The 24147-nt window shown below is 38.3% G+C and overlaps 2 protein-coding genes and 4 non-coding genes across 7 annotated transcripts in view; 5 read left to right on the top strand and 1 right to left on the bottom strand.

Moving 5' to 3' along the window:
* The window catches only part of Sumo1 (small ubiquitin like modifier 1), a 43569-nt gene extending 42844 nt beyond the window's left edge, over nucleotides 1-725 (bottom strand). The window contains exon 1 of the mRNA XM_051190639.1: nucleotides 493-725. Coding sequence (XP_051046596.1) covers nucleotides 493-725 — 233 coding nt within the window. The remainder of the gene's footprint in view (nucleotides 1-492) is intronic.
* On the top strand, nucleotides 601-23455 carry Nop58 (NOP58 ribonucleoprotein). Of its 2 annotated transcripts, none has more exons than XM_051190284.1 (15): nucleotides 601-768; nucleotides 5981-6057; nucleotides 8248-8300; nucleotides 11115-11236; nucleotides 11867-12003; nucleotides 12340-12404; nucleotides 13778-13912; nucleotides 15049-15194; nucleotides 15909-16035; nucleotides 16962-17125; nucleotides 18076-18210; nucleotides 18504-18565; nucleotides 20648-20775; nucleotides 22401-22567; nucleotides 23202-23455. In XM_051190284.1, exons 1-15 carry the CDS (start codon nucleotides 724-726, stop codon nucleotides 23250-23252), a joined length of 1614 nt encoding a protein of 537 aa, XP_051046241.1. In that variant the 5' UTR covers nucleotides 601-723; the 3' UTR covers nucleotides 23253-23455. The 2 variants fall into 2 exon arrangements, with proteins under 2 accessions (XP_051046241.1, XP_051046242.1); XM_051190285.1 differs by lacking the exon at nucleotides 601-768 and adding an exon at nucleotides 8517-8632.
* On the top strand, nucleotides 7436-7522 carry LOC127226575 (small nucleolar RNA SNORD70). Its single transcript, XR_007834903.1, has one exon. It is a non-coding gene; the product is annotated as a small nucleolar RNA SNORD70 (small nucleolar RNA).
* LOC127226576 (small nucleolar RNA SNORD70) lies at nucleotides 8412-8497 on the top strand. Its single transcript, XR_007834904.1, has one exon. It is a non-coding gene; the product is annotated as a small nucleolar RNA SNORD70 (small nucleolar RNA).
* Nucleotides 15250-15332, top strand: LOC127226578 (small nucleolar RNA SNORD11B). Its single transcript, XR_007834906.1, has one exon. It is a non-coding gene; the product is annotated as a small nucleolar RNA SNORD11B (small nucleolar RNA).
* LOC127226577 (small nucleolar RNA SNORD11) lies at nucleotides 16094-16175 on the top strand. The gene has a single exon (XR_007834905.1). It is a non-coding gene; the product is annotated as a small nucleolar RNA SNORD11 (small nucleolar RNA).
* Nucleotides 23456-24147: the final 692 nt, after the last annotated feature.

The following is a 24147-nucleotide window of genomic DNA, read 5'->3' on the forward strand; positions in this document are numbered from 1 at the left end:
ACAGGGATCTCTCTCTCTCTTTCTCTCTGTCTCCCTCCCCTCTCCCCCCCCCCCCCCCCCCGTCTCTCTGTCTCTCTCTCTCTCTCTCTCTCTCTCTCTCTCTCTCTCTCTCTCTCTCTCTCTCTCTCTCATGCTCCCCCCCCTTCCCTATCCCTTCCTCCTCCCTCTCTCTCTGGGATGGGATTAAAGGTGTGTGCCGCCATCGCCCGGCTACTTCTGTGTTTGTTTAAAGATAAAATGTCATTTACGGGGCGTGGTATAATCTATATATACATAATGTCTAGGTACATATGTATATGTTTAAAAAATAACACATATATTACAGAGAACTTGCTCGCCCTTACATAACCGCGTAAACTGGCAGTGCCAAAATTCGGTTCAGGGCTCAGAAGTACCGCGATATTTTCGTGCCCCCCACCTCTACCTACTCTGTCGGCGGGAAAAACCCGGAAGTGACCGCACTTTCTGTGGCAGCGATCGGCCGGACGTTACGTTGACATCCCAGAATCCTTAGAGAAGGAGACTCGCGCACTTGGTACTCCATGCGGAAAGGTGTGGGACGTTTGTGCAGCGTGGTCCATCAGCTCCCAGGGAGGCGACCACGTTTGCGCTCTCGCTTCTGAGGTCTGGCGGGCCGGGCCTTCAGTGGCCGAGAGGTTAGGCTTTTTTGCAGTGGGATAAGAGCTCGCGGCTAGCCGCGCAGCGCCGTGACCCGGCCTCACCATGTTGGTCCTGTTTGAAACGTCCGTTGGCTACGCCATCTTTAAGGTAGGTCAGATGGAGGTGTTGAACCGAAAGCCCTGTGTGGGACATACAGGGCTCGGGATAAGACTTAAAGAGAGGCGGGAACAAGTGAGCACACTTGGATGTTTTTTAAGTTCCTGGGCTACGAAAGGATGTGAAAAGCCAAGGGCCTGGTGTTCAAGTGAGGTGAACACGTGGCCCAGCGGACTACGCTTTAGAGGATTTGCTCAGTTCAAAAAATGGGCAAGATCCAATTTGCAAGTGATAATAAAGCCTTCACCTAATACGATATTCACAGTAGATAGATCCCAAGTCCTTGTACCTGTTTCCTAGCTCCCTGTCACAGAGCTGCACCTCCAACGTAAGATCAATCATTACTATTCATTTAGTTTGTTCGTTTTGTTTTTCGAGACAGGTTTTTCTTTAGCTTTGTAGCCTGTCCTGGAACTCGCTCTGCAGACCAGGCTGACCTCGAAATTATAAAGATCCGCCTGTTTATGCCTCAAGAGTGCTGGGATTAAAGGCGTGTGACACCAGCGCCAGGCCATTCATTCATTTATTGAGGCAGGATCCTGCTATTTGTTTTGGCTGACCCAGAACACTATTTAGACCAATTAGATTAAAGCCCGAGACCAAGATCAGGGTCCTTCCAGGCATGGTTGGAAGCTATTGAGTAGTCGTTTAGTGTAGTTTGTCTTATTAAGAGATTATTTTATTTGATGACGATAACAGGAAGACGAAAGGAAGCGGTGGACTCGTGCTTTAATGGAGACAACATGAGTGTTAGGTCTCAAACCCAGGACAAATGCCTAAGGTGCCTATTAATATTATGAGAGCCTACACTGGCTGCCAGTCCACTGGTTACAGGGACCTCCTGTAACCATACACCAGGGTCTCTGATTCCTGTATAACCCAGGCATTTCGGTATGCTAATCTCGTGGCCGCGTGGCTCTTGGTCCCTCTGTCCCCTCTCCTCATGACCTGATCAATCTGGACCCTGTGCACTCCCTTTTTTACATTAACCTCTACCTATGCCTACAGGTGTCAAGTCACACACACACACACACACACCCCATTCAGTGACATTGCTTGAAATAAAATGGCATGGATGTAGATTACAGGATTGAAGGGAGTTTTTCATTTAGGAAGATTGTCACAGTGCTGATTTTCAATTTGGACTGTGTGAGGCTTGTAGATAAGATGTGATGTAATTGTGTAAATCAGGGAGTTCATAATTCAAACTTAAAGCTTAGGTTAGAAATCTGGATGGGTGATGGGAATATGGGTGTTCTTTGTTTAAATAGAGAAAGTTTATGAATTAGCCTACAATTTTATCCAAATGGGAATGATAGAACTATGGCACTTTTGTACCCTCCGATGCTGCAGAGATGTAGGGAGCAATGAGGTAGAGTACTAATAGAAAATTTTCATTTTCTGAATTTATGTGTTAATATGGAGCAAAAAGTGCTAGGTGAAACAGTGCCTGTTTTAAGATGGGTCCTCTACAAGCCCTGGAATTCGCTCTAGTCCAGGCTGGCCTCGAATTCAGAGATGTGTCGTCCTCCAGTGATTTAGCATTAACAGTGTTACCTCTAGCTTGCTCCCTTACTGATAATATATTTTGAAGCAGATCTGAGTTATTAATATGTCAGGGTATTGAGACTGTTAAGATACAGAAGTGTTTTTAAACTAGCAAGCAATATATAACAGTGCCAAAGATTTTTATGATAACAATAGCTATAATCTATTTCTACTTAGAAATTGTTACATCTTAGTCCAACAATGGAACGATTTTGTATGTATATGTTTCCAATTTCCCTGTATGAAAATCAGTGATTAAACTTGGAGGCAGCAAGGCATAATCTGTATTGCCTAAAGTTTGTGACAGGATGATCATGGGTTTAAGGCCAGTTAAATCTATACAACAATCCCATTCTCCGATTAAAATAAAAAATTTTGTGGGGAGGGGTTTCCAGACAGGGTCTGTGGCTTTGGAGACTGTCCTAGAACTAGCTAGCTCTTGTAGACCAGGCTGGCTTGAACTCACAGAGATCCTCATGCCTCCCAAGTGCTGGGATTAAAGACATTAGCCGCCACCACCCGACTAATTAAAAAATTTAATTGTAATATTAGACAACTGTGAAACAAAACTTTAGTAACAATATGTGGTGGCATGATTGGGAATACAATAGCCAAACTTTAGGCAGTGGTGGTGCACAACTTTAATCACAGCAGAAACAGGCGGCTCTCCAGAGGTCAGCCTGGTCTACAGAGAAAGTGCCAGGACAGATTCCAAAGCTACACAAATAAACCCTGTCTCAAAAAAAAGAACAACAAAAAGACCAATAGCCAAAGCTTTGTTTGCCCTAACTTTTTCTGAATATTTGGAAAATTACAAATAACTATTTTATTACATTTGTTGCTTTAATTTTAGTTTTTTAAGTATGACATCTTGAGGCTGAAGAGATGGCTTAGTGGCTAAGAGCACTTATTCTTGCAGAGGACCTAGATTCCCACAACCCATGTGGTGGTTGACAACTGTAACTACAGTTGTAGGGAACCTTAGTCTGACCTCCTCCAGCTCTAGGTGTGCAGGTGGTGCACATGCATGCATGCAGGCAAAACATTCACATATATAAGATAAATCTTAAAAGAGTGACAAAATCTTTCAAATATGGCAATTCTGTTAATCCAAATGTTATCTCCAAGTACTTAACTAGAAGAAAATGTGAACTTCTCAAGAATTCTCTATTTTCTTGATAGTTGGTGAGGATTGGATATAGTTACAGTGACTGAACAATGTAAGAAATGAGACTTGTGTAGAATCTGCTTTAATTAAAAACTATATTTTACTGTTCATGGAATGTAGTGAAACATCTTTGGATCTTGAGTTTTTTGTGCTGTGGTGGTGGACTTCTTTAAGCCTAGCACTCAGGAGGCTGAGTTCAAAGGCCAGTGTGGTCTACAAAGCCAGATCCAGGACAGCCAGGGCTGTTACACAGAGAAACCCTGTCTTGAAAAAATTTGATCACATACAAAATACAGTAGCTGTAATCTAACTGGTGGATGATATATAGTACAAGTGGTAGCTTACAATTTTAACGTTAACAGCTTTGCAGTTATCTCCAGTTGTTTGACTCCTTCAGTTTTTCAAGTTTGGTTGATTTCAACCAACTTTTCAAGTTCTGGAAATATCTCATAGTTAAGCTGTAAAGAAATTAAATTTAGGATTAAGTTATGGTTCAGCCATTAGGGGCTCTGGCTGTAATTTCAGGGGATTTGGGTTAATTTCCAGCACCTATATAGCAGCTCACAATCCTCTAACTCCAGTTCCAGGGGATCCAACTCCTGACAAGTGGTGTCCAGGCAAAACACACACACACATGCCATTAATCTCAATCTCTGAGTTTGAGGCCAACCTGGTCTACAGTGCTATTTCTAGGACACCCAAGGCTATACAAAGAAACCTTTTCTCAAAAAACCAAAATAAAAGAATGGATGAATGAAATTTTTAAAAGATTAAAAGTGTATAGAGATTACTGTGTGTGTGTGTGTGTGTGTGTGTGTGTGTGTGTGTGTGTGTGTGTGAAGTTTCTCTGTGTAGCACTGCCTGTCCTGGAACTCATTCTGTAGACTAGGCTGGCCTCGATTCATCTACCTGCCTCTGTCTCCTAAGCTTGGGATTAAAGGTATGTACCACCTGCCAGCTAGAGATTGCATTTAAGTGTGTGTGTGTGTGCGTGCGAGTGCAGTGTAGTCTAGGATAACCCAACTTTGGCCTTCTCTTTCTTCACCTTAACGATGCTGAGATTACACACATGTTCCCCACATCTGTAGTTCTGGGAAGCCAACCAAGGGCTTGCTAGGTAAGCACTCTTATCTACTGAGCTGACATCTTCAGTCCTGGGACTAAATTTAAATAACAGCAAATCCTTAACCAAAAAGTTTCATAATAATTGAAATGCTTTCTTTTCATGGAAAATGTCTATGAGGTTATGGGTGTTACTGTGTTACTTTTTTTGATTGTTTGTTTTGGTTTTTCGAGACAGAAGGTTTCTCTGTGTAGCTCTGTAGACCAATCTGGCCTTAAACTTAACAGAGATCCACCTGCCTCTGTCTCCCCAATGCTGGGGTTAAAGGCGTGCACCACTACCACTCGGCAATGTGTGACTGTTCTGTGATACAGGTCTGATAATTACCAGCTATATTGCCCTAAAATTATACATAACTGTATATTGTCTTATGCCGTGGTTAGCAAGCTCTTTTACAATGACAGATAAACATGTCATTAATTGTAAAACATCCCAGTTTCAGGGGTGTTTGATAAAAGGGAATGGTAGATTTGCCTTATCCTGTTCTTGGAGTTGCTTCATCATATAGAATATTGGTGTTGAAACAAAAATCTTTAATTTATTTACTCTTGATTTTATGTGAACCTAAATAAAGTCTCTAAAGCGGGTCAGAGATTTTAGCTTAGTTGATAAGAATGCTTGCCTAACATGCACAAAGCATAAATTGGGTGTGGTAGCACATAGCCTATAATCCATCACTGGAGAGGTCAAGCAAGGATTTAATTTTATGTATGTGTATATTTGTGTGTTTGCATGTTGAGTGCAGGTACCTGAGGAGGACAGTCACCCAATAAATACCCCTGGAGCTGTAGTCATGACTGGGATTTTAATGATTTACCATATATAGGAGCTGGGAACCTGACTTGAGTCCTAGATAAGTAGTGCAAATTACCACTGAGATATTTTCCTAGTGCCAAAATATACCTCTTTTTTTTTTTTTAAGATTTATTTATTATGTATGCCCTCAGGCTAGAAGAGGGCATCAAATCTTATTACAGACGGTTTTGAGCCACCATGTGGTTACTGGGAATTGAACTCAGGATCTCTGGAAGACCAGCCAGTGTCCTTAACCTCTGCGCCATCTCTCCAGCCCCCAAAGTATACCTATTTTATTTAACTCCATTTATAGAAATCTGTTCTTAACGTGTATCAATACAAAAGTATGTTTAAGAGTTTAGGAACAAACAAAAAAAAAAAAAATACAGGAAGGGTTCTCAAAGATTGTAACTGGGTTTCATTTGGCCATAACTTATACTTTGTAAGAACTAGCTCATTTCAGTAAGAGAAGCATATTTCTCTGCCCATATTTGTCATGAATGATTATAACTTGAAGAGTGTAACTGTTATGTCTAAACTGCCATTTAATGAAAACTGGTTTATTGCAGGTTCTGAATGAGAAGAAACTTCAAGAGGTTGATAGTTTGTGGAAAGAATTTGAAACTCCAGAAAAAGCAAATAAAATGTAAGTAATACTAAATCTAGGGATTTAGGCATTTATACTAGTTTGTGGGTATCTCCCTTTTGGATGTAATTTTTCAGCTTATTGGTTTTTAGAAAATAGACAGTTTTGTATTGTAGACTACAGTGGTCAGTGCCCCAAGATTAATGTTTTATGAGACATTTGAAGGCATGATATATATATATATATAGATAGATATGATATATCATATATATATATATGCACTAATTGTAGTGGGATAGTGGTGGCACTTGCCTTTGATCCCATTACTGGGGAGCCAAAGGCAGACTGATCTCTGTTAGTCCAAGGCCAACCTGGCCTACAAAGAGAATTCCAGGATAGCCCTAACTATTACAGAGGAACCCTAACTCAGAAAAAAATCAAAAGGAACAGGGTAGGGGTGGGGCAGTAATCGTACAAACCATGGAAGACTTTTAGTTTTTATGACATAATTTCAAACACTTTCTAACTTGATTTGTTCCTAGCTCTAGAGTGTAATAACTTAATTAGGTTGTAAGTCCTTGAAAAGCATGTCATGTTTCTTCAAGGTCTTTTGACAAGTAAAATACAACAATGGTAACTAATGGATTAGAAAAGACAATAGGTTTTTACTTAAGGTAGAGTCAGGGTTGCTATTTCACCTTGAATCACCTTGTGTAATAGCCTAGTAGGTGATGTGGTCCTAAGAAGAAACTATGATCCTATTGGTACTTGCGGATTAGGAGGGTCATTCATCTGGTACTGCTAATAAATGCAGAAAAGAATGATAAACCCAGAGAAAGGACAAAATGAAATATAGTCATCATTTGTGGTGTTTCATCAGCAATAACATTATTGAATGAATTGAGAGATGTTCATGATACACTGAGGATAATGAAACTTCAGATTAATTGGCTATTAAATATTAGTGATTTACTGTCTGGATCCTTGAACATTTAGACAAGTTCTGAGATGTAGATGCCATATTATATACATGCAGAAACCAGGTTAGAATAGGACAAAAAAAAAATAAGATCAGGACTTTCTTTTTTGGGGTGGGTTTTGTTTTGTTTTTTGTTTGTTTGCTTCTTTTTAACGGGGCTTCTCTGTATAAATAATCCTAGCTGTCCTGGAACTAGATCTTGTAGACCAGGCTGGCCTCAAACTCACAGAGATCCACAAGCCTCTGCTTTCTGAGAGTTGGGCTTAAAGGCGAGCATCACCATCACCCAAGCAGTACTTTGTTGTTCTTACATCTTTGTGCTTTTAAGTGTGTGTTTGATGGGTTATACCAGCATTTACCTTCCCAGGTAAGAAAACCTCTATTCATAATACTTTTTAGGCACATAGAAGACTAATTTTTTCTTTGTAAAAGGCATCTGTTTTGCTTGGTTAATCTTTATTCATTGTTGTCAATGATGTATTCCTTTTGGAACTGAGTCTAAGTGATTTAACAAAAATTCGTCACTACCACTGAGACAACAATGGATTAATTAATGCATTTCTTTGTACAGAAAATATTATGAATATAAACTGTGTAGACAATAACGGAAAGCAAGTCTGACAATATGCTTTTTTCTTTTTGGGGGGCGTGGGAGGCAGGGTCTCACAAAGCTCTGGCTGTCTAGAACTCACTCTATAGATCAGGCTGGCCTTATATTCAAAGCTGACTCTGTCTGCCTCCAGAGCACTGGGATGGATCAAAGGCATGCTCCCACCACTAGTAGACAATGGGCTATTTTTCACTTGTAGTTGGTGTTTTGTTTGTCTATTTGGTGGTTGGTGATGTTGACGATAGAACCCTGGCCCTTGGATACACTGGGAGATGCCTTAACATGGAACTAAATTTCCAACTTTTGTGTTTGTTTTTTCTTTGTAGTTCTGGCTGGCCTGGAGCTTAATATGTGGACTATACTGGCCTTGAACTCAGAGAGATCCTCTTGCCTCCCAAGTGCTGGGATTAAAGGCATATGCAATCTCACCCTGCTCTTTTATTTTTATTTATTTTTTTTAAATAAGTTGAAACAAGGTTTAAGTAGTTACCTGCACTGGCCTTACTTTGAACTTTTGTGGCTTCTATTAGACATGTGTCGCCACATCTCCCAAGTTTATTTTGCTAGTGTGTGCTAAAGAGACACCCAGCTTCTTTCATGGCTGTATAGCTTTGCAGAATCACTGTGTTCCAACAATGTATTTGTTCTCTTTCAATTCCAGAGTAAAGCTAAAACATTTTGAGAAATTTCAGGATACAGCAGAAGCATTAGCAGGTAAAGTAAGAGGACAGAGTATTATTTTCTTCCCTTTTTCTACTTTAAAAATTTGGCAGTTTCTTTTTCTTATTAAAAGGTTGTTTTCTTCAGTTGTCTGAGTTAATCTTCCTCAATGTTGTCAATGATGCATCCTTATTGGAACTGAATTTTAAGTGATCTAACCCATTCGTCACTACCACTGAGACAACATTGAGTTAGCTTTTTTCACCATAGGGCTGGTTTCCCCCATGTGATGAGAGATGACAAGTGCTTAAATTGATCTCCCTGTGGAAACCAATAGCCTAATGCTGAAGCACAGTTCAGTAAAAGCAGTTCTACAAGGGACCAAGGTAATGTGGTCATGTGCACAGTCTAATGCTTGTATTAATTAATTTAGGGGATAGTTGAGAATAGCTTCCTGAAATAACACGTGCTAATAAAGCTCTCCAGAGTGTAAAAAAGCATACCAATATTCAAAACTGAGGGGAAGTAGAATTTTTTAAAATATATAAAATTGGCCTCGTGATGGGTAAACAGGCATGTTGTGTCACTAATCAGCTGATTGTTTGATATAATTTCAGAACAAAGGACTATAAAAAAAGAATGGTTTAGAACTAGACAAGACTTTTGTTTATTGGGGTTTTGTTGTTTGCTTGATTTTTGTCTTGTGCTGATGACTTGATCAAAATCTTTAAAACAGTCCTATGAGAAAAATGTTATGTTATAAATGGTAAAACACAAAAAGTTTATAATGATCATTTTTGGAGGAAGGAAGTGAGGAAAATAAGTGAACTATGTCAGAAATGCCATCATGAAAACCTCTAAAATGCCTTATCTGATAAAAATCAGGTGGGGTTTTTCCACAGTAGTTAATTATCTGTGCCTCATAAGACAATTTTTTGTTTAGTTTAAGACAAGGTGTATGTAGCCTAAGATAGATAGCCTTACAACTGAGGATGACCATGAATTTCTGGTCTTCTGCTTCTTCTACCTTCTAAGTAGTGGAGATCAGACCCAGCACTCCAAATAGCAATATCCCAGGTCCCATGAGAGTTTGTATGGAGGAGCAGGTACACATGCCATGATACATACATGAAAATGAGAGAACAGTTTTGTGACATCACTTCTCCTTACATGGAATCCGGAAACTTAATTTAGTTATGCAGGGTTGAATGGCAAGCATTTTACCTACTGAACTGTCTCCCTGGTCCTATAAAGCAGTTTGGCCAAAGCTAAGTAACTGTAGATCAGAGTTATACTATTTAAATTTTTGTAGCTTTAGAGTCTAGTGGGCTATGATATTAATATATCAGAAGTTCTTTTATGGCATTTAATAGAGTTATTTATTCCTCTAACATTGGGCAACTAGTGAGCTAGTTCTCTTCACTAGAATAGATCCTGGGAGGTGGGTCAAACTTGGCGCTCATCTTGTTGGCAAAAGCTTTGGCCCATTTAGTTGTCTTTCTGGCCTGGTTTTTGTTTGAAGTTACTTTTCTTTTTTTAAAGCTTTATTTGTTGTATGTAAATGTTTTGCATATAGATGTTTTGTCTGCACACCAAAGTTGGATCCCATGGTGTTACAGTTGCAGAGGGTTGTAAGCTGCCATGTGTTAGCTGGGAATTGAACCACTGAGTCATCTCTCCAGCCCCCTGAAGCTGTTTCATTGTCCCTCCCCCAAGGCAGGGTTTTTGTGTAGACCAGGCTGGCCCCAAACTCACAAGAAATTGACTTCTTTCTCCTGAGTGCTGTGATTAAAGGCATGGAGCACCACACCCAGCTTCTGAAGTTATTTCTTAAAATATATGAGTTTTTGTTTTTTGTTTGTTTTTTTTTTTTTTTTTTTTTTTGTGTGTGTGTGTGTGTGTTTTGATGAAATGGTAACTATTTGCAGATGATAACCTGGAATAGAATCTAGAGTTAAGTCTAGTATAGGGATTTTTGTACCTTGATAAATACATATTTAAGGGAAGGGTTTTTGTCCTAGGTTAATTAAAATTGGATGTTATATACGTTTACAAAATAGAAACAGGCTGGAGAGTACTCAAAGAACTCAGCTCTTCCAGAGTAGCCCAGCACTCACATGGCACCTTACAGGTGTTTGTAATCCCAGTTGCAGGGAATCTGGTGCTGCCTTCTGGCCTCTGCATTCACCAGAAATGGAAGTAGTGCATAGATACACATGTAGGTAAAATAACAACAAACATTGAAGCTTAAACAATAAACATGAAGTTCAAATTTTTTATTTTAAAATATGTGTTGCTGAGGATCAGGCCTAAGGCTTTTTGTGTGCTAAGCGAATACCATCCCCACCCCCAAAGGACTAAAAAATATAAGTAGGGAAAGAATAAAAGGAAGAAGTCTGTTGGAACCAGTTTATACAGCATTAGAAGGTGGAATGAAATAGCCAGGGTTAGGGTTAGGGACACTCCTAGATCACAGCACTTGGAAGGCTAAAGGAGGATCACAAGTTTAACTCTGATCCTCCTGCTTCTCTGCCTCTGAAATGCTGGGACCAAATTACACCACCATGCCTGGCATTTATGAATGTTTTATAAAACATACACATTGGTGTTTGTGGTATTTCAAGACAGGTTTTTATGTGCAACTGTCCTGGCATCTGCTTTGTAGATCAGGCTGGCCTAGAACTCAGAGGTGCACCTGCCTCTGCCTCCCAAGGGCTAGGGTGAAAGGCATACACCAACACTGTTTGGCTACATGGGTCATTTCCATTTTAAAAGAAACATTTGAACCTTTTAAAAGGATATATTTGCTTTAAAATTTATATGAGGAGCTCTCAGTTATAATACATATTTTTCTGTTTTCCTGAAAAGCATTCACAGCTCTGATGGAAGGCAAAATCAATAAGCAACTGAAGAAACTTCTGAAGAAAATAGTAAAAGAAGCCCATGAACCTCTGGCTGTGGCTGACGCTAAACTAGGAGGGGTGATAAAGGTAAAAGAGCCATAGTTCTCCTGTGCCTGTAAGTGCTACAGTGCCTGACCTCTGCAGTATGTTGTCATGATTCTCATGGTCAGCATAATACATAATAAAGTTGCAGAAATAAGTTATTCCCTATACATTGTAGAAAATAAAGATGAACAAAAAAGGGATAAAATAAGCTCTAACCCTGTTGCTCATAGAGTCTGTTAGCATTGTATGATGACCCTCACATAATTTAAACATTTTTCCATTCATTTTTAGTGTACAAGTATTTTGTCTTTGTGTATGTCTCTTTGCCATGTAAGTGTATGCCAGGTCCCTGTGGAGGTCAGAAAAGAACACGAAATCCTCTGGGACAGAAGTTACAGGCAGATGCGAACCACTGTGTGGGTGTGGGGAATTGAACTCAGGTCCTCTCCAAGAGCAGCCATCTTTCCAGCCAATCAAACTATTTTAAAAAATCACATTTTACAGTTCAGTGTGGTAGCACATGCTTATAATTTCAGGAGGCTAAGGCCTCCTAATTGTTACTTTGAGTTTGAAATCAGTATGTCCTATATTAGTGAGTTCTTCAAAGTCACCCTGAAAACCAACCAATTTTTCAGGAAAACTTTTTTTCATTTAATATAAATGTTCCTGTAGGAAAAATTGAATCTCAGCTGTATCCATAGTCCTGTTGTTAATGAACTTATGAGAGGAATTCGATCACAAATGGATGGCTTGATTCCTGGGGTAGAACCCCGTGAGATGGCAGCCATGTGTCTTGGATTGGCCCACAGGTAAGACTTAGAGATACTGAAAATGTCCTACAATGTAAAGGAAGTACCTACAGCATGCATTTGAAGGCTATAAATAAATGTCCCCCAGAATCCACATAAAAATCCTGGGCTTAGTATCACTAAAATCCCAGGCAGGTCCCTGAAGCTCATTTGCTAGCCTACTAAGCTACTCTGCATATTCCAGTCCAGTGAGAGACCCTGGCTCAAAAACAAGGTGGACCTCTACCCTGAACTTAGGCTTAGGTACCCACTCACCTGAACACACAGATCAAGGGAATAGGGGGGAGATGTGATTTGTTAAAATGCAATCTAATTTATTTCTCTTCATCTCCCCAGCCTGTCTCGATACAGATTGAAATTCAGTGCTGATAAAGTAGACACAATGATTGTTCAGGCAATTTGTAAGTATATCAAAGTCTGATCTCTAGTTCTGTTTTTTGCCCAGCTGTCATTACTAAATGAACTAGAATTTCAATGAGTAGATAATTGAGAAAGCAGAGTAGAAAAATGATTTAGTTTGACTCTTGTGAGGTAACCATGTTGTTAATGTTGTATTATACTGATTGATTTGGTTTTCCATCAATGCTAAAACTGCAAGAAGGGTCTGTGTGAATGTTCTGTTTTTCACCTGGCTTATTTAGATTCTTAGGAATTGAACAATTTTCAGAAACATGCAAGTAATAAATTAGTTTGACCAACAATTCTACTACTAAATGTATCAAGATTTAAAATCATGGACTTAGTCTTTTGGGGAACTACACCTATGTTCGTAGTATTTATACTAGCTGAAAAGGAAAATTTTTATCAATCAATGGATAAACAGAATCCAGGTAGACACAACAAGATGCCGTTTGACCTTTAAAAGGAATAACATAATATATGCCAAAATGGTGAAAACTTTACCTGTAATAGGAACCAAACAAGGCTGAAAGGTGGCTTTTGCAAAGGACCAGGATTTGATTTCCAGAACCCATATAGTGGCTCACAACTATTCAAGTCCAAGGGATCCTATTTAATGCCCTCTTTAGGGGTACCAGGCACAAACACAAAAGAGAGAGATGCCAGGTAGACTTTGTTTCAGATTCCTGGGAATTGGAGAACCTCATGCACATATCATTTGTGTGAAGGGCAGAGGGACTTTTGGAATTCTTGTTTTCTCCTTCCACCATATTGGTGGATTGAGGATTGAACTCAGGTTGTCAGGCTTGGCTGCTAGTGACTCCACAGATTAGATCATTACAATGTCTACAGTTTGTTTTTTATTTGGGAATGGAGTCTCACACTGTAGTCGTAACTGGCCTGGAACTTGCAATGTAAACAATGCTGGCCTGGAACTCCAACATCATCATATATCTTCTCCCCCCCCCCCCCCAGAATGCTGTTATTAAAGATGTGTGCCAGCACAACTGGTTCCAAAGGTTGCAGTTGTTTTGTTCTATATGGGTTTTTGTTTTCTTTGTTTTTGGTTTTTTCAAGACAAGGTTTTTGTGGCCTGTCCTGGAACTCACAGAGATCCACCTACCTCTGCCTCCCAGTGCTGGAATTAAAGGCACTCACCATCACATGGCCCCAGAGGTTGGTTTTTGTTTTTGTTTTTTAAGTGTGTAAGATTTTCAATTTGGAGGGTAATGGAACTATTATAAAAACAGATGGTGTTGACGGTTGTATGGTATAAATCCACTAAATGCTTGAAAATGAATGCTTCGAGACAATTTGTTATGTATGTTAACTACTAGCAGTTCCTCATTAGTTCTGTCCTTATTTCATTTTGCAGCCTTATTAGATGACTTGGATAAAGAACTAAACAACTACATTATGCGGTGTAGGGAGTGGTATGGCTGGCACTTCCCTGAGTTAGGGAAAATTATTTCAGATAATTTGACATACTGCAAGTGTTTACAGAAAGTTGGTGAGTCAATTGTTTGCCCTTTATAAGTTATTGAAATAAATGAATATAACTTAGAATTGATATAAGCCAGTAGAATTTGATAAGTACTTAAGATTACTGAAGTTTTAAAGTACCTTCTTTACAAATACTAGATAAAGGCACTAGCTCCAAATGATCCCAACTGACCCAGATAACAAAAATTAATGTTTATGAACCAGTATCCATAAATGTTGCTTTCAACTTTTATGGTAGATGTTAAGATTACAACTACGCATTAGTTTGGGTTATAGAAGTTGATTACATGAGAAATCCAAGGCAACTAAAGTTGATTATTGCACTGTTCTCTTAGAAGAACAGGTTAAAAACAGGTTGAGTATACAGTAGGATAATAATAATAATGTTGAGTCTTGAGTAACCTCTGAGTGTAGTATTATATTAGCTCTAGCTGTGAAGTGCAGCAAAAGTATGGTCTCATTTGATCTGGGTGGTGGAGGCAGCACATGCACTCAGAAGGCAGAGGCCAGGCTGGTCTGCAGAGCTAGTTCCAGAACAGCCAGGGCTATACGAAGAAACAAACCCTCTCTTGAAAGCACACACATACAGCTTCAGAATATATAGCTTCAGAATATTGCATCCAGTGCATCCTCACATTCATTCTATCCTTAATTGGTTTTGGTTTTTCGAGGCAGGGTTTCTCTAGCTTTGGAGCCTGTCCTGGAACTTAATCTGTAGACCCTGCTGGCCCTGAACTCACAGAGACCTGCCTGGCTCTTAATCCTATTCTTATATGTCACCTCTTCTAAAATATGCTTTATAAGATGCTTTTTCCTCTTTTTTTTTTTTTTTCCCCCAAAAAAATTTTTTTTTGGAATTGGGGGCGCTGGGGTAGAGCTTCTTTGTGTAAGAGTTCTGTTCTGGAACTCACAGAAATCCACTTGCCTCTACCTCCCAAATGCTGGGGTTAAAGCCGTGTGCTGCCACCATCTGACAGAAATTTTAATTTTAAATTATTCTTACATAAGGAAAGCCAAAGTCAGGCTCTTTCGCATTTGTATGACCACTATTTGGGTTGTCTCTGCATGTTTGTCCCCCTCCCCACTTTGCTATTTTTATAATACCCAGGAATGATTGTGCTTTATCTCCTGTACATTGTATAGGCGACAGGAAAAACTATGCGTCTGCTACTCTGTCTGACTTGCTGTCAGAGGAAGTAGAAGCTGAAGTGAAAGCTGCCGCAGAGATATCTATGGGGACAGAGGTGTCTGAGGAAGACATTTGCAACATTCTACATCTGTGCACCCAGGTACACTATACCCAGAGGCTATAGCTGAAGTCTGTACAGGTGTTCGATGGTTTACTGGTGGCAGTGATGATTCTTGCATTTATCGTTCACCTGACAATATATGAAGGTGTTCAGTCACTACCTCATCTGATGCCATCTTTTGTATGTGGTGCAGTACATAGGGAAGTGAAGTAATTTATATTATGGGCATTATTTTTTGTTTGAGTCTTATGAGACAGGGTCCCTGCCTTGCCCTGACTGTTCTGAAACTCACTGTTGTGTAGCCCAGGCTGGATTAGTATTTGCAGAGATCTCCCTATCGTCTGAGTATGGAATTTAAGGCACATCTGGCCTGAGCATTAGATTTTGAAAAGTGATTTAACCCAGTTCCTTAAGATTGCAAAGATGTACCGATTAGATTCCTTAATTCTGAGGGTTTTTTTCTTTTCTTTTTTTTTTTTTTTTTTTTTTTTTTTCTACCGTAGTTTCCTTAGTGCTGGGATTATAAGCATGCACTTGTGTGCCTAGCTTTTTTATTTTAGAGTTGGTTATTACCGAGCTCTCTAGGCTGGCCTCAAACTCCCATGCTGTGTAATCTTGACCCAGCAATTGCAATACTGAGAACCATTAGTAAGTTACCAGTGCATTTCTATATGTATCTATTGGAATCTAATATTTTCTAAATGAATTATACTCATAACATTTGTGACTTCCTCCTTTAATTCCTTATTTTAGGTGATTGAAATTTCTGAATATAGAACTCAGCTGTATGAATATCTGCAAAATCGAATGATGGCCATCGCACCTAATGTTACAGTCATGGTTGGGGAATTAGTTGGAGCACGGCTCATTGCTCATGCAGGTGATGGTTTGAATGTAATTTGTAAACAAGTGTGTAATACTGCAGACTAAGGACCATGGTACAATGATGATTCCTGTTGCTTTGCCTGATTTCTTTTTGAATTATGAGGGCATCTTCAGTCACTACCTCTTCTGAGAGACTGTGGTCCTTAGTCAGAAAGCTACAGTTAGTTATATTTTAGTCATAAGTTTAGGCCTTGGCATCAAAAAGAAAATTCATGAGACCAAGGTTTGAGAACATTTTTAAAATTACAGTATTAGCTGAACACATTGCTAGACTTTATCACAGCACATCTCTTAAGCTGGTATAATTCTTTCAGTAGTATCAGGCAAATAACGCTATTCAAGTGCTTTGCGTTTTGGTCATGACACCTATGTGCTGTTTCCCTGATCTTTACCTATTATAACATAGCATTAAGAGACACGCAGTCTAGCTGGAATGTGAATCTCTGTTCTTTAAGTGTATTTCTAATGATTTGTATCATTAATGTTGTATTACCAACACTATGAAATGCAGCAAACTACCTTAGTATGCTCACATGTATTTCCTTTTTTAAAAAGACAATTATGTAATGTTATTCTGTGTACATTGATGTGAAGGTGTCAGATTCCCTCAAACTTGAGTTACATCCAGTTGTGAGCTGCCATGTGGGTGCTGCAAATTGAATCTGGGTTCTCTGGAGACAGCCAGTGTTAGCAACCACTGAGTCATTTCTCCTGCCCTAGAAATTCATCTCTACAGCAAGGGTAAAATAAATAATGACTAAGTCATTGATATGATCTAATATATCTGTAGCAATAGCATACTTGATTTTCAGAATGTTAGAAGATGGGTCAAATTGCTAATACTCATATCACTCATGAGCATGAGAATGAATGAGAATTTCAAGTCTCTAGTTCATAGCTTTCCATTTATTTACTTTTTAGGTTCTCTTTTGAATTTGGCCAAACATGCAGCTTCTACAGTTCAGATTCTTGGCGCAGAAAAGGCACTTTTCAGGGCCCTTAAATCTAGACGAGATACCCCTAAGTATGGGCTCATTTATCATGCTTCACTTGTAGGCCAGTCGAGTCCCAAACACAAAGGAAAGGTGAGTTACGGTTTCCGCCCTCTTTTCCCCCCAAGATGTGTGTGCTTTCCTGTACATACGAATGTGTTCTATTATGTGCACGCTGGTCCTCTGATGCTAAAGGATGTTAGATCACTGGGAACTGGAGTTCTTGGTGTTGTGAGCTGCCATGTCTATGTTGAACTGTACAGACCCAGGTTCTCAGTAAGACCAGCAAATGCTGTTAATAACTGAGCCATCTTTTTAGCCCCCATTACCCCCCCAGCTGTATTTTCCCCCCTACTTATGTTTTCCAACTCTAATTTCTTTGTACATTAAAACTTAATTTCCTTCAGCTTACTACAGTATTTACATAAAAAGCATTTTTACACATTAAATGATAATAAAATTATAATTTGACATTGTCAAGAAAACCAGTCTATATTAAATGTAGCATATACAATGTGCTGAACTTTTTTGAAAAGCTAGATTTGGATGTCTGTTTCACATATTTCTTTGTTTCTGTATTGAATGGGCTAAACTGAAATTTTGTGAAATTCAGAGCACATTAATAAAAGTAAGGGACACTATAAATTAGTTTGAAAAAAGTCCACAAATACTTAGACATTGGTTAAGCTTATCCTTTCTCTCCCTCTGTCTGAGATTGAGATTAAAGCCTCACATGTGCTAGGTAACAGCTCTGAAGAGATTCCTTTACGAATTTGGGTGGTGCCTATAGAGGTCAGAACAACTTGAAGACATTAGTCCTCTCCTTCCCTAGTATAGGTCATGGGGATTGTACTTGGTTATCAAACTTGGTGCTGAGTGGAAGCAAAAAGGGCTAGAGAAAGACTGGACTAGAACTTTCATTCATAGCTTAGATTATATGGTAACTTACTATGATTTTCTCATGGGTAAAGATTGTGAAGGTTTTACAAACTCTCTTTGAAAAGGAACATTGCTGTCTTTGACTTTATGCTTTGTTTAAATAGATTTCTCGAATGCTGGCAGCCAAAACAGTTTTGGCTATCCGATATGATGCTTTTGGTGAAGATTCCAGTTCTGCGATGGGAGTTGAGAACAGAGCCAAATTAGAGGCCAGATTGAGAATTTTGGAGGACAGAGGGGTAAGAGCCATACCCTGTGTGGCAGATGTTAACCTGTCAAAAGTTAATGAAATACAGTTTCATGGGCACAAAATCACCAGTTAACATGGCATCTTTTCATATGTTTTGCATGCTTAATAGTATGTTTTCTACTGTTGGTTTATCTTTACGTTAGCCAAGAACAGATGTGTTAAACAATGTTTCCATTGAAATGCTTACTCAAATTAGCAAAGAAAATTAACACATGCTGCTGTGTGCTATCCAGTAGGACGTGTTGTAGATTTTGACTTAGTAATTTTCATTTTTCTTCTTAGATAAGAAAAATAAGTGGAACAGGAAAGGCATTAGCGAAAGCAGAAAAGTATGAACACAAAAGGTAAAGTATAAGAAGAATATTATAGAATGGATAGTCACTGGTTATTTATGTGTTTTGACTACCATTTTTTTTATTATTGTAAAACTCAGTGTGAATAATCCTGAAAAGGGCTAGAGAGATACATCAGCAGTTAAAACCATTTGTTAAGGTCATCTTGCAGAAGACCAGAATTTTGTTCTCAGTACCCATATGGTAGCTCACAACCAGAGACAATTGTACATATACAGACACAGGCAAAGCACTTATACACATAACATGAACTGTTTTAAAAGCTGATGTGGGTGGAGCAATGGCTCCAGAGCACTTAAGTGTTCTTGGAGAGGACCTGGGTTTGATTCCAAGCATCCACATAGCAGCTCTCAACTGAAAGAACACACACATACAGAAAAGTCAAGTCTTGTTTAAAATTGCAAATAAAAATCATATATTATGTCAGTATTTTGAGAAATTATACAGTTGTGGAATCACTAAGTTAAGCTAGATCTTTTTTGTTTGTTAAGACTACTTAAAATATTAGCAATTTTCAGGAACATGTTGATTACAGTCACTACCATGTTGTCTATTATATACATGTATAATTTCCCTTGTCATTTAGTTTTTCATACTTGCCTTTTAGTTTGTTTGCTTTTTAAATCATAGATAAGTTTTTATTTTTTTACATGTATTTGTGTGTGTTTGGGGGGTTGTAGGTGGGCAAGCCACAGCATTCAGGTGGACAATTTTTAGGAGTTGTTTCTCCTACCACCATGTGGTTTCCAGGGATTGAAATGGTCATTTCAGGCTTGGTATCAAATGCTTCATAGAGCCCTCTTGCTGGTCCTTCATAAACATGTATTTAATTAAGTCACTTCACTTAAAATGTGTCATTCGTTTAACAATGAAACCCTAAGCCAGCTTAAAAAATACAGTCCATACCTGTATGTAGATGGGTATTTTGGTTCTCATTTGAGGGATGTTTGTACGTTACACTGATTGAAACAGAGTTGTATATCCTTTTTGATAAACTGACAGTGTATATTAAGGTCCTTCAGTAAACCACTTTGGAAATGAAGGCGTTATGGGTAGAAATTTATAATATTCATCATTGTAACATAGCAAGTTGGAGACCAGTCCGAGCTACACAGGACCATGTCTCTTAAAACCAAGTATTAGCTATGTATATGCATGTGTGTGTGTATACATATATACTCTCATAGCTGGCCTGGAACTCAAAATTATTCTTCCTTAGTATCCCGTTTTCTGGGGTTATAGGCATATACTACCATCACTAGGTATGTGTGAATTTTAGTGAAATTATAGAGTATAAGTGGACAGAGTATTATTTCTAAGCATATAGAGTTATAGCCCATCGTTTGGCTTGTGTGACTCTTTGTTGTTAAATGGTAAATGTTTACAGGTCATAAAAGTTGAGCAGCCATTCATCTATACAGCTCTGTTAGACAGACCATTGCTCAGTTTGTTTCATGTACTTGATGCACTTAAAATACTAGCTATAAGAGAAAAAAAAAATACCAGCTATGAGATTTAATTTACTTTGTGAGGGATCAGTATATCAACCTTTGTCACTATACTAAGGATTGTGGTAAAGATTTGTCTTAAATAATATTGATAGATAACACTTGCGTTTGATGTTTAAGTTACTTTGTGCTCTATAAATTTATTCAGTGCAGTTTTACTTTCTAGTTAATTGGAAAGTGATTTCATTTTTGGTTTTTGGAGCCAGGATTTCTTTATGTGGCTTTGGAACCTATCCTGGCACTTGTTCTGTAGACCTGGCCTTGAACTCACAGGGATCCGCCTGCCTCTGCCTCCCGAGTGCTGGGATTAAAGGCATGCGCCTCCACTGCCCAGCTGATTATTCCTTTTTGTATGTAGTAGTAAGTGCCTGGATTACTAAATCAGGATTTATTTGGGTCACTTCTTGAATGTGATTGACTTGCCTAAACTACCCTTCAGCCACTAAAATGAAATAGCATTGTGTGCTTTGGTCCCTCTACAGCATTTGCTTTTTTTCCTGAATATTACAGTTATGGGTGTCTGTAAAGATTTTCCACAATTTATTTGGTTTTTTTTTTTTTCCAGTGAAGTGAAGACATACGATCCCTCTGGTGACTCCACACTTGCAACTAAAAAACGCAAAATAGAAGAGGTAGATAAAGAGGATGAAATTACTGAAAAGAAAGCAAAAAAGGCCAAGATTAAAATTAAAGGTTAGTTTGAATTTTAAAAAAAGAATATTATATTTTTGGCATATATTTTGTTGGGGATGGCGGCGCATGGTACAGTATATACAGAGGACACCTTGTATGACTGAGTCCAGAAATTAAACAGACTCAGTTCCATAGACTTCTCCCAAATGCTTTTACCCACTGAGCCATAATGCTGGCCCTCATTGGAATTTAATGCCTTCAATAAAACTTTCAAATATCTTGAAATGTCATTGCATTCAGTGACAATTTACGTTGTTAATGCCGTTCTGTTCTTTGTGAAATTAAGATATTGTTAAATTAGATTTCACGGTATATATCCTTTTAACTATTGGTAGAGTTAGGTACCCTCTAAATTGGCATCCTGAATTTTAGTTACCTGAAGAAGAAGAGATGTAGATTGATGCCACAGTGGTTTTCTTCATTATTCGGTTCATAGAATAGACTAAAAGAATACCATATTGCAGTCTGCTGTTCATTATCAAGAAAGTATCTCAAGTCAAGTTGATAATAATCAAGTTCCCCTTTTATTACACCTTCTTTTGAGTGTCTGCTATCAGAGTAAAACAGATCCAATAATTAGTTTGTAAATACCTTTGTTGTCAAAATGTATTTTTAATAGATGTAGAAAAACTATAAAAGATTTATTTAACTTGTGTTTCTATTTTCCTAATTGAAAATTTTTGAAAAACTAAAACACTAAACCAGCCTTATTTTTAGTCATTGAAAGCATATCCCAGAGTGGTTATCTTGTTTAGCAATTTCAGTGGTATATTGGTCCATTGGCCCTCATGCACCTGCTAGTCATCTACACAAATACATGCTTCACAATGTTCTTTCATACTCTTGTCTTGGTACCACTATCTTCCATCTTTGACCCTTGTTGAATTATCCATGTGTAATCTTCCTAACTGCTTCATCTTTATCCTTAGTATTTATTATTGTCTGTTGTCTAGTATATTATTTACTCATGACTCACCCATCTCTCACTGAAGATTCATTAAGACTATAGGGTCCCTGTGTGTATATATATGTGTTTCTAGAGATTAGAGGTTAGCATAAGGTATGTTCTGGCTTAGTTTTATTCTTGTTTTTAAAGCTTGATCTTACCACCTCTGTGATTGTGTAGATTGATGAGCAGGTTATAGGAACACTTGTCTCTACTTGCTCCCAGCTGTGTAGGGTTACTGGCTTGTAGCACTCTGCCTGTGTTCCTCCTTGGGTGCTAGAGAACATAGCTAAGCACAGGTCCTTATGCTTGTACAGTCGGCACTTAACCTATTGAGCTATTTCTCTACCACATTCTTAAGTAGGTGAAGCTGCAGAACTCCCACCTCTTGACTTTTTCTAATGTGGTTGACTCTTACAAATCATCAGGCTACATAATCAATTAACCTTTGTTTTTAATGTTGACATCTTTTATGTAATAGCTCATCATGAAGAAATTCTGAGATTGGTCTATATTATTTTATGGTTGATGCTATTAGATAAGGAGAATCCTACTAGAAGTTTCTAATTACAAAATGATCATAGTAATAAAACACTGAAGCAACGACTGACAGAAAGAAAAATATTTTAGGGTTTGGGGGACAAAAGTCTAAATACAATTCTAATTCTTCCTATACTAGCTGAAGTAGAGGAGGAGGAGGTGGTGGAGGAAGAAGCAGAGGAGGAGGAGGAACAGGTTGTAGAAGAGGAGCTGTCTGTAAAGAAGAAGAAGAAGAAGGATAAAAAGAAACACATTAAGGAAGAGCCGCTTTCTGAGGAAGAGCCATGCACCAGCACAGCCATTCCTGTATGTAATTTTGGTTGTTGGTGTTTGCTTGTTTTGTGTTTGGTTGGTTGGATTCTTTTGTTGTTGGTGTTTGTTTTGTATAAAAGTTTCTCTGAGTAGCTTTGGAGCATGTTCTGGAACTTGGCTATGTAGATCAGTCTGGCCTCAAACTACAGAGATCCACCTGCTTCTACCTCCCAAGTCCTGGATTATAAAGGCATGTGCCACCACCGCCTGGTGGTTGTTGTTTGTTTGTCTTGAGTTTATTGCAGGGCATTTTAAACAAATCCTAAGTATAGGTATTAAGGTATTCTATTCTTGGTCAGAAATAACAAGGTGTTTGATAGGAAACTGTAGTAGAAAATTAAAGCTGCCTAATTGTATTTTTGTTAGGAGCTATTTTTGATTTTTTTACCATGAAAAGAATTTGCTGTAAGGGAGGAAGGAATATGCTTTGATTTTTGTGTGTTTACTGTATTAAGGATTGAACTGAAGACTTTATGCATATAAAGTAAATGCTCTGTACTCCACCATACCCCAAGCTCACCATTTGGAGCTTGCTTTCCTGGCATTGCAATTTTAGATTTTAGTAAAAATTGTCTAAAGAGTAGATATACTGTCATTTTCAAAAGCATTCTTCTTGGTTATTTTTCAGAGTCCAGAGAAAAAGAAGAAAAAGAAAAAAAAGAAAGAAGCTGAGGACTGATGGAAAGGAACTATAATTCTGTCACCTGGATACATCATGCTTAAGATTCAATAGGAGCATATCAGATGCTCTATAAAATAATCAAGGGAGGTGAATCCAACCATGATTATCTGTAGCTTCTCAATCCGTTTTTGTGTCTTATTATCAACTATTAACCTTATAGTCTTTGATATACAAATAAAAATATTTTCTTTGTATTATAAGGCAGTTCTGTGATCTCTTTATATTTTAGGTAGAGAATCTTGAGCCCTTTTTGTTTTACTTGACATTCATTAGATTTTGATTGTTACTGTGGAAAGTAAGTTGTCAATGAGTGGAAATTCTAAAATTAGAAATAGCCTTTTAAAGGTGATGATTAAGGCCAATTTAAGATCTTGTATGTTTTCTTTGTCTTATTGTATTTTAAAACTGAGTGAGCAGAGTGTTGACCTGATTCAGAAAGGAAGAGAATGGTTGTAATTTTATAATTCACTACTTTGGATGTATTTTTTTTGAGATGAGGTCTTATGCCTAGACTCTGTGTCCAAGAATGACTGAGCGTCTGATGCTCCTGTCTCTTCCCGAGTGTTAGGATTGCAGATGTGTCACAATGGTTTTATGAAGTGCTGGGGAGCCCATCCACAGTTTCGTGCTTGCTAAGTGATCTAACAACTGAACTACATTCCTTGTCCCAGTTCTCCCCCCCCCTTTTTTTTTTCTTTCTTTTTTTTTTTTTTTTTAAGATTTATTTATTATGTATACTGTGTTCTTTCTGCATGTATCCCTGAAGGCCAGAAGAGGGCACCAGATCTCATTACATATGGTTGTCAGCCATCATGTGCTTGCTGGGAATTGAACTCAGGACCTCTGGAAGAGCAGTCAGTGCTCTTAACCTCTGAGCCATCTCCAGCCTTGA

This window comes from Phodopus roborovskii, unplaced genomic scaffold (genome assembly GCF_943737965.1).
Source record: "Phodopus roborovskii unplaced genomic scaffold, PHOROB, whole genome shotgun sequence".
Classification (NCBI taxonomy): domain Eukaryota; kingdom Metazoa; phylum Chordata; class Mammalia; order Rodentia; family Cricetidae; genus Phodopus; species Phodopus roborovskii.

Bases quoted from the DNA above. Each gene is read 5' to 3' on its own strand.
- Nop58 (XM_051190284.1), top strand. From the start codon at position 724: ATGTTGGTCCTGTTTGAAACGTCCGTTGGCTACGCCATCTTTAAG. The intron at 17,126-18,075 runs GTGAGTTACGGT...TTGTTTAAATAG, and splicing joins GTCCCAAACACAAAGGAAAG to ATTTCTCGAATGCTGGCAGC. The intron at 18,566-20,647 runs GTAAAGTATAAG...TTTTTTTTCCAG, and splicing joins GAAAAGTATGAACACAAAAG to TGAAGTGAAGACATACGATC.